Source organism: Camelus ferus, chromosome 2 (genome assembly GCF_009834535.1).
Source record: "Camelus ferus isolate YT-003-E chromosome 2, BCGSAC_Cfer_1.0, whole genome shotgun sequence".
Taxonomy (NCBI): domain Eukaryota; kingdom Metazoa; phylum Chordata; class Mammalia; order Artiodactyla; family Camelidae; genus Camelus; species Camelus ferus.
This window is the reverse complement of record NC_045697.1, coordinates 75,947,273-75,957,543: the sequence shown is the minus strand read 5'-3', so window position 1 is coordinate 75,957,543 and position 10,271 is coordinate 75,947,273. Positions and strand designations below refer to the sequence as shown.

The 10,271-nt window shown below is 39.1% G+C and overlaps 1 protein-coding gene across 8 annotated transcripts in view; it reads right to left on the bottom strand.

Moving 5' to 3' along the window:
- Window positions 1–10,271, bottom strand: part of SGMS2 (sphingomyelin synthase 2) — a 78,288-nt gene continuing 68,017 nt past the window's right edge. For all 8 annotated transcript variants that reach the window (XM_032461293.1, XM_032461328.1, XM_032461300.1 and 5 more), the window contains 2 exons: window positions 6,061–6,227; window positions 1–4,780 (listed from right to left, as the gene is read on the bottom strand). In XM_032461293.1, coding sequence (XP_032317184.1) covers window positions 4,577–4,780; window positions 6,061–6,227 — 371 coding nt within the window. In that variant the 3' untranslated portion in view covers window positions 1–4,576. The remainder of the gene's footprint in view (window positions 4,781–6,060; window positions 6,228–10,271) is intronic.

Here is a 10,271-nt window from a genome sequence, read left to right as displayed (position 1 = left end):
TTTTGAAAAGACTCGATGTCATGGTGGTTTATTGGATAAATACAAAGTATAGGCTCTTGCTTTTTTTTTTTATTAAAGCAAAGCCAAAGAGATTAGAAACCAAGTAGACATATTCTGTTTAGAATAGAAACATAAATTAGTTTTAACTAACAATTAGGCACTTAAAATGTAAATGTAAAATGGCATTTTCAAGTACAAACTGTAGTTACACTCCTAAATTCCTCCTGAAATGTTTTTACAAACACAAAAGCACAAGCATGGAAAACATATTTCTAAACTAAGATAATTTCCTCTTTAAAAAAAAAAAGGAACCTGAATTCAAATCCCATATGATAGACCAATGACTAAAGTACTGGTGGGTAGGAAAAAGAGCTTCTGAAATTTACATATTTAATTAAAACATAAGCATTTAATAAAACTATTACAATAATATACAGTATATATCATAATGAAAAATATATGTCAGGAAAATAATGAATTCTACACTTAAAATTTTACTTTACAACAAGGCACTTAACACACTGAAACAGTACAGTAAACTTCCAAAAGAAAGCAGTTGGCTACCTCTCAAACCTTGTAATAATATTTCTTTTGTGAATATAATATAACATAACCATACATTTTGCAGCATTAATCATTGCATAGGAGGTAAATTAAATAATGAATCCCAACTTGGCAACTAGATTACCTTAAGTTTATAGTTTCTTCTTTTTCTTTTAAAGGAAGTTTTAAATAATTTCACAATAAAGAACTATTCTCATTCATGATTCATTTAGAACACAGCTATATATAAATCAGAATTTATAAGGTGTGTATCTGTATAAAAAATTATCTTTGGGTACCTTTTGACACGATTTTTAGTGTTCAGGTATTGAAGTCAAGAGCACTTCTTAATAGAAGAAATATTTTTAGCAAGTAAGTCAAAGGAGTTAAATTATTGCAACACAATGACATTAAAAAAAAAAAAAAAACACCAGGACTCTAAACACACAAATAGAAAAGCCTTCAACACATGGCATATTAATTATAATATACTTGATTTAAACATGTAAACTCATTTATTAAATTCCTTCTCACACTTCCTTACACTACAGAAGTGAGTGTGTTAAGACCAGCTTAAATTTTTAATCAGTTTTACAGTGCAAAACAAAAACAACATAAAAGAATTTAAAAAGAAATGTTCAAAATATGCAAGGAACAAGATGTGAACTTTCAAATTAAAAAAGAAACTGCATGAGTTCTAGCATATTAAAAAAAAACATGTAGGACTTTGAAACTTGGTGTTTCAAAATAAACAAAGTATAGGTAGTTATAAAGGGAGACATTAATGATTGTGATGGTGAGAGGTAAAAATGGTCTGCATATTTTCTCTGATCAAATGGATAAAAGATTAGAATTACAACTCCCTGTGATCTAAGCACGTTTTCCCTTTGGGAAAGGTTTAATATGTTTTTAAAATAATTCCTTTTTTGTGGTTCTTTCAGATTATTGGCAAAAATAATAAAAAACAAATGCCTTTTAAAAACTTGAAAATATCCTTTAAAAAGTTGCGTTTGTGTTCCAAGTTATATAACATATTTCCACAAGGGGGCACTGGTATACAGCAAAGAACCTTATGCAGCATCATCCAAGTGTCAACCAAGACTAGAAACTTGGGCTCACTCACAAGAGCCTTCCTTCCACAGAAAAACATGTTTCCCAAGATGCCAGTAAATTAAATAACAAACTCAAAATTACTTTGGGTAGAACTGAATGGGGAAGAATGCTTTATTTTCCGAGCTAGCAGGGGAGCTCAAAAATTAGAATCTGAAAGGAATGGATTTCCATTTGAAAGAATATTTTTTAAATGATGCATCATTTATAGAAATATATCTATTATAGATATTGCACAGAGGACTAAATCACAGAAAAGGCTCGTAACAGGAGCACTGGATTACAAAAACAAGGATAATAGATAAGATCTTGTATCTTGGTTAGCAAGAAAAAGGAGCTCCAAAATTTTACTGTTTCAAAAGGCAAGCTTGTAATTGTTTGGTTTCTTTAATTGAGGTATAACTGACATACAATATTATGTTAATTTTAGGTATACAACATAATAATTTTTTACTTGTATATATTGTGAAATAATCACCACAGCAAGTCTAGTAATTAGGTTTTATATCCCAAAGTGGCATGTTGGGTTGAACTTCAAGTCTGCTTTCCTAAATGTATATGCTTTGATACTTCTCATATTTTCCCATCTTGAAACTTTGATATGTGCCCCCTTATTTTCATACCACATGCTTGCACAGCATTTATTAGAGAGCTATGACATGTATGTGCAAAGAACACAGGAGCAATAGTGTCTACACGTGGAGTCATGGATGTTTTTAAAGTTCTTTAAAAGGTGATAGTATTATTTAAAAAAAAACTAGATTACTTGACTAAAATGCAAGGTTTAAACTGTTTTCAAGGATCTCCAGCAATCAATACACTATGATTTTCAAAGCTTATACACCTTTCCTTCCTCAATCTGCAGAGGACTGGGTTACCCAAGATGCAGTTGAATAAGGCTCTAAGGTATATATCAGGTTGTTTTATTTGAATTAGAGGCTCAAGGAATATACCAGTATTAGGAGAGCAAAACCTGGGCCTCAGTGCCAGATATTTCTTTTCACAATTAGCAGAAATTTAAAATCAGTGTTTTCAAGAAGAACACACCATTCTATCACATGTCAATATTTAATAAGTGAAAATTATGTAGCCTTATGGCTAAACACATCAGGTAAGCTACACAAACGTTTCTTACTGGTTTACTTAATAATAAATACCAGAAAAACTTCTTGCATTTCGAAGCTTGCCCAGGATGTTTAGGATTTGCTTTCTTGTTTTAAATGTAACCAGATTAGTCTTTCTTTCTGCCTTTGAATTCAACCTTTAGTGTTTCTTTTTCACATGGAGAAAGAACCATACTGAAAACGTATACAGAATTTTAGCACCAAAGGACGATGACCCTTCTGAATAGATCTGTATTGTGCTTCTCTTAAACGATTTAAGGTCAGCTCTGTGCACCAGATCTGGGCTCACTCATTTACAAGGACAAATCGAGGGATGTTTTCATTCTAAGTGGAGGGAGTTTTCACCTTTAATATAAATGTAACTGCCTCCCTTCCACCCCTGTTGGCCTCTCCACCCTCTGACTAGTGTTAACGATTTTGTAACCTTGAATCTTTTTCTAAGGTTACTAGAAGTCTAAAGAAATTAAGCCAATAATTATCAAAAAGATTCAACAGCATTAATCAATGTACTAAATCTGGTCAGATTTTTTTTTTAATCCTTTTTTTTTTTTTTTTGCATCACCTGAAAGAACTTTAGAAACAGTTATTCCCCTTTACTGAGTAGCTGTAACTGTCTAATACATGGGTTCCAGCCGTAGATTATAGTGCAGCACCGTGGTATCATTTCAGGGTCAAAGTAAAATTACTCAATTGTGGTATGTGTCCTTAGGACCAGTATATAAGAAGCTAAGTCTCTTACCAAAAGGCAAGGATGCATTAAACTTTTGGACTCTATCTTGGTTCTTCCACAAAGCTCAATGTAACTAGGAAGAAATGGTTTTCAGTGAAATGTGACCAATTGTATTTGTGAGTTCCAATGAGCAGCTCTAAAACAGATCTCACATAGGGCATGACCTGGGAGAAAAACACGGGCTTGTTCCCCAAAGGGCATGAGCATCAGTTCACACACATACGTGTCTTCAGCCTGAGCTACACAGTCCACTGCCCTGGGGGTACAGGTGCCAATTTACCAGGCAGACAGCAGGTAAGCGTGTGCATGAGACCATTCCTAGCAGGAACACCCCATGTTTCCCTGTGTGTCTGTCACAGAGATCTTACAATGAAATATTTACACACATGTGGGGTGCGCCAAATACTTTTATATTATTTTAAAGCTTTTTTTTAAATTATAAAATTATCAGTTTAAAAAGAATAAAGTAAAAGTGATACACAGTACATTGGGAGCAGCAGCAGTGCATATTCCCAGACCTGACCCTGACCTTCCCCTCGACGGGGAGGAAACAACGTTCACCCGAAGTCCACTCACGGCCCAGTGAGTGGATCGCCCCCTCGCCGGTAGGGCTAATGCTAAAAACCACTCTCAACATCAGGTGATTCTATTTACACAGTAGCTGTATATATCCAGATATTTTTATTTAAAACATTAACAAATTCTTTTGACCTTGGAGGGGGAAAAAAAATCCTGAAAAAAGTCTGAAGTGGAGCGCTTTAGTGGAGAAAGAATGAGGAAAGGAGTAGTATGTTCTTTGGCACCTCTTTAACAAGCTCATTAGTAAAGTCCCAGACTGAGGGCTTGTCACCAATGAATGAAGAGCCACGGGAGAATGTAACTTTCTCAGGACGAATAGAAAACCAGTCAAAAGGTAATACTTCATTCATCTTTCTAAGCATTTGCACAAAATTTGGTCCACTTCTTCATTTACCAGTCAGTTCTCCTAAAATAAAAAACAAAAAAAACTATACCTTTGGTTACAGCAATGACTCTTTTGGTGTAAGAGCTGATGCCTTTGCTTTGCTCCTCAGGTAGACTTCTCATTATCTTCACCGATCTTCTGAACCCGCGAATACTTCTTGCAGGATGATTTAAAGCAGCCGGGAGGCCAGGAGAGTGGCCAGGAGAAGCAGCAAGGAATTGAGCCTTGTACGTTTTTCTCAAAAAAATAAAAGATGGGGAACCACCATGCTCGAGACAAGAAATTAGTCTGTGAAGACACCTTCAAGTTCTGTAAAAGGTAGGAAAAAAATAAAATGAGACACGTTTTTCATAACTTGCAATATAATTTTTTTCTGAATTGTCATTCGCTGTAACTTAACAAGGGAAGCACCCGAATGGGGACCACAAGGCAATGACTGTCTTTGCGCCTCTTCCCCTGACTCTGACAGGACCCGCCCCACATTCGTTTCCTCTCTGTGGCTCAGGTGAATCTTCTGCCTGCAATTCCAGTAAGAATGGAGACTCAAGGATGGATGTGGGAGCTCTCCAGGGACAATCTGTAGGATGTGCGAGTGGTCAGGTCTACGTATGGGGTCAAGGAGGATGGAAGAGTGGAAGGAGAGCCCACAAGGCTGAGTGTATGTAAGGGGAAAGGTGAAAATTTTGGTTCAGTGGCATCACTAGACATTGAGATGAAGTGTAAGGAGGAAGACGGACATAGGAGACGAAAGAATAGGAAATAGAGCCACAAAGACAACAATGTCTATAGAGAGGGCATTTCCTAGTGGACACTGCTAACTGAGAATTGGATTTAGATCCTGGGGGGAATGACATATTTCAGCTGTGCACAAAGTCTCCAAACATGATATGCCTCACACAATATGGTAAGACCATCCCAAGATAAGTCAGTCATAGCACACAGACTAACTCTGTTACAACAAGGACACACGCTAGGGCTGGATGGCACAGAGAAGGCATCATTCCCACGTGGGACTAGAGGCAGAGAGCAGGAGTTGGAAAAGGCTTCTCAGAAGAGACGGCAGCTAAGCCAGCTCTTTCGGAATGATGGTAGAAGAATAGAAGTCGTCTGGGAACCGGAGGCAGCAGAAACAAATAAGGAAAGGACGAGAAGGGAAGGCAGAGAGCACGGTATCACCAGAAGGAGTACCGAAACCAGTTACTTGTAAGTTGTTCTGCCCAACTTTTTAAAACAGTTGCCATCTTTTCTCAGAATGAAGTACTCTGAGGGCAGGGAGTGTCCTACCTAGCTGCACCACAAATGCTTCTACAAAGCAGCTTCCTAGATTTTCATTTAATTTTAATTCTCCTGTAAATGAGTTGAATTCGAGCTCTATAATTATACGGCATCTTTACCCTTAAACGCCACTTATATCTTTGATACTCATTAAGAGGCTGTCATTACTATAAATTTAAGCGAACTGACCCAAACCACACAGTTAGGCAGCAACAGCAGTGATTCCCATTAAGCTATCAGAAACCCCCGTGTGAAAAAGGGTCCACAGCATTGAAAGAAAAGAAATTATCCAAGGATAATGTCACTGCTCTCACCTTTTCATTGGCCATAGAATGATACCACCAAAAGAGCCGTGTTGTGATGTAATAAGCCACAATCACGTCGACAGTGTAGTGCTCGTGTGCTACGAGGATGCAGATGATCCCGGCAGCGCTCAGCAGCCAGCAGATCAAATGATACCACCAGAAGTGACGAGGCGAGTCTGGACAGCAGAAAAATCACAGGGTTAATACACGACTCCCAGAGAGGAGATGAATGATGACAGTCTAACCTAAAGGCCTTAGGAAAGTCTAAGGCCAGGAAGTCACTGAAGGAGAAAATGGATAACCCAAAATGAGTCACTGAGAACTGCCCGGGATTTGCTCAGGGAGGGAGGGAGGGAGGAGGGCGCACCGCTGAGGGCAGGTGGAACAGTCACGGCTGGGGAGGCTGGTAACACGAGATACACACACAGTCTAAGAAGGAAGAGAAACGTTTCACGTTGGGTTGGCTGGAAGGGGCTCACACTGGCTCACGTACGGACCCCACCAGAAAGAAAAACAGTAGGGGTCAAAAGAAAAGGTAGCTGTCTATGAAAATATGGGGGCACAACGGGGTGGAGTGAGAAAGTCAGAGTGATTTCGGGTCTTACATAAACTTACTTTGATTTCTCCACAGGGAGAAAAATGGCATTGTGGCTGGCAATATTTTGATTCTCAGCAATTTTATACTGTTATGGCCAATAGCAACAGTAAGACCCTTCCTATGCAAAGCTTAGGATTCTCGCCCACTCACGTAGGGATCTGAGCCTTACCCAGCAAGGTCACTAAGAAGTTCACAGCACTGATTGGTCATACGAGAGAACCAAAGCGCTCATCAGGTTAAAGATGATCACAAGCCCCACCGCCTTCCCACACACATGGTAATGACACAGGTGTGAACGGAACCAGAGTCGCCTCTGACAACTGCTCTTTTTCTTTAACAACTTTCTTTTTAAAGCTTTATTCGCTCACAAAGTTAATAACATAATAAACTGAAATTTCACATTTAACTGTTTTTATAGTGATATTTACTTTCAAGTGTGGGAGCATGGTTGAACAACAGAAAGATTCATTTCCAGAACTTTAGATGAAATATCAAACCGGGTGTCATTTAAATGAAACATTTTTTGGTAAAACAGCGGTTGCTCTTTTGGTCCCAAGTGGAACAGTAAGATGAGAAACCCACATTTGCACTTGAAAGTCTGATTTTCTACTTTTGAATATGCAACTTGTTTCTCCTTTGGCTCATCCTGCCACTAGGTTCTGGCAGAGGATAACTCACAGAAGCAGAGAATTTCATAGCTGGGGGAGGCCTTACTCCTGTAGCCTGAGGGGCCAGATCCAGTCCCCATAACTGTTCTGTTAGGCTCTGAAGTTTAAAAATGGAAGTAACATTTAGAAATCTGGAGATTTTGCTCAATAGGCATTCTTCAGCACCACAGCCCTCACCCAGCCCCGAAATCTCACATCAGCCCTGCTTCCCTTCCTTACAGGTCATCTGGTATTGACCTTAAAAGTTCAAAATGTTTGAGCGAACCAGAGCTATTTTGTATTTGTTTATCCACAAGAAGCAAAGCTGGAGTATGTAGGGAGTGAGGAGGTGGCCTGAATGGTCATTTTTCTACTCGTGGAGTTGAACATGAGGTTTTAGGAGGGGCCAGAAGCCCCTGCACTGCTTTCCCATAAAAAATGTATCTATCCTCTGTTATGCTACCACATTGGACCACTGGCTCATTGATTGAGAACACCAGATGGCCCAAAGAACAGATTTAATATAAACTATTTTGACATAGAAATGGCGAGACGGTAATCCTCTCTGCTCTCTCCTTCTACTCACAGTGATAACCTCGAGCTGAGACATGATGACACAATTATTAATGAACTCCACTGTCTGTGTGGGATCCTAGCCCTAACGTCAGTGAATAATAGAGACAATGGACTTGGTGTAGCAGTAAGGTAGAAAAAAAAAAGTTTTCTCGACTAGCAAGACATTTAGTGCCAAGAGCTAGATTGATTTCTCCAGGCTAATTTTATAAGGAACCTAGGTCCCAGTGATAATATTTGCACAACTGTGTAAAACCCTCTCTTGTTAACCCACAAAATGACCCCAGTCCCATGTTTTCATCTACTCTTAAGATTAAATTCGAATCCCCTCATGACGACAGAGTAAACAAGGAGAGTCTAAATGATCAAAAGGCAGGAAAGCAAAAAATATATAAATGATGCATCTAATTCTAGAAGCTGACTGTTCAAAGGAACCACGGGAACCACGGCAACCACGGCTTACTCAGAACAACACATGGTATAATTTAGAAGGTGACTGTTTTTCCTAATTGCATAGGAAACGGGCATAAATATGGACTGCTCTGTTTACATACAGAACTGATTCTAAAGTTGGGTTTGTATCAAGCATTACAGATCTGCCGTTTTGTTTCTCACCAAAACTTGGGAAAAGTAGAATGTAATTCTTTCCTTGCCTTATGTAAATGTACACAATTTAAAAAGCCTCCAGCCCAAATCGTACCTTGGGAAGAAAATGTTTCTACATCCTGCTTAGCCTTTATTAAGTATAAAAATAATCACGAGGTGGCCCTGCTATTGCTGTGAGGTAAAAGAACAGTAATGAGCAATATACTCAGACTATTCCTTAGCAATTCTGTAAGATCAGACAAGTTGGGTTTCCAAAAATTCTAAACAGAGCCAAGACAGTGATAGCAAAACCTCTGAAGTCAGCCTGCTTGAGTTTGCATGCTCCCACTACTAACTGTGGGCTGGGGCTCATTCACTCACCTTCTCTAGGCTTAAGTTTCCTCTCCGAAAAATGGAGAAAAACAGTGCTTCCCCTATGGGGTGGCTGCAAGGATTAAATGAGTTAATTTGCATCTAGGGCTTAGAATAGGGACCTGGCAGAGTAAATACAACGTCTGTGTGCTGTTATTGGTAATATCACCTGGTCTTCGGTTATTTTATAAAACTCACTGTTTCCTGGAGTGTTTTCTCTTCATTAGTCTGGTTTTCACCCACAGGAGCTTCATTCTAACAGGCAGCTCCTCCCTACCATCATCCTCATCTTCTATAAGCTTTCCATGATCCACAGATTAGAGAAAAGATTCTACAACCTAAATGGACCTCTGGACTGAAAGTGATGGATCTTACACACAGGTGGAACTCTCAGCAGCGAAAGTTAGAGTCAGAATCACAAACCACATAAATCACTCCACCCACCACCCAGAGCCAATAACTAGGTATCAGAAATTAGAAATTTCAGTGTATAAAATAGATGAATAACAAAGACCTACTGTATAGCACAGGGAACTGTATTCACCATCTTGTCATAAGCTATAATGGAAAAGAATCTGTAACTGAATCACTTTGCTGTACACCTGGACTACACAACACTGCCAATCAACCTGACTTCAATATATATATAAATAAGGGGGGGGAAAAAAAGAAATTTCAGAAGACTGAAATTTAAGGACGGCATACTGGTGCACAGACAGACCTGGGTTCCTCCCCTCCACAACCTCCCCAGTCATGTGAGAACAGAAATGAAGTAAGGGGCAAGGTGCAGAAGACCCCTCACCTTAAAGTCAGGCAGTGTGATGCAGGGTGAACACTTCACACGTGGCTCTCCCTACTCAAAGTGTGTATGTAGCATTTAGAAAGAAGACAATTTAAGAGATACACAATTGTCATCTTCCAAATTTAAAAACAGACTCACTTCATCTACTACAGAGAATCTCAACTCTTTCTCATATTGCCCCCAAAGTAGAATTAAAACCTATCATCCTGGATAATCCATGGGGCAAGAACTCAATTCTGTACCCCTGGAAGATAAACCCTGATGGGCCTGAACCCATTTGGATGAATGACAGGCCCAGAGAAGAAGGAAGAAAGCAGGAATAACCAAGAAGGACAGAGAGGGGAGGCCTGGTCTCTGCCCAAGACCTCCCTTACAATATGCTGCAAAAGTAAAGAGAATTGAGATAAGCCTTAAAAAAACAAAAACAAAAACAAAAAACACTGGTATGGGGTATCTTGGAATTAAACATGAAGGTTGCTACTGACCAGGTTGGTAAAAATGGAGGGAGAAGCATTACTACTCCTAAAAGATTTTGACAAAATGGGCCTAAATATACAAAACCTCAGAAATGCACAAGAACCGGACCTGCTAGGCAGCTAAAACCAAGCACAACCTCCCCCACAATGAACGTTCTTCCAGCCCC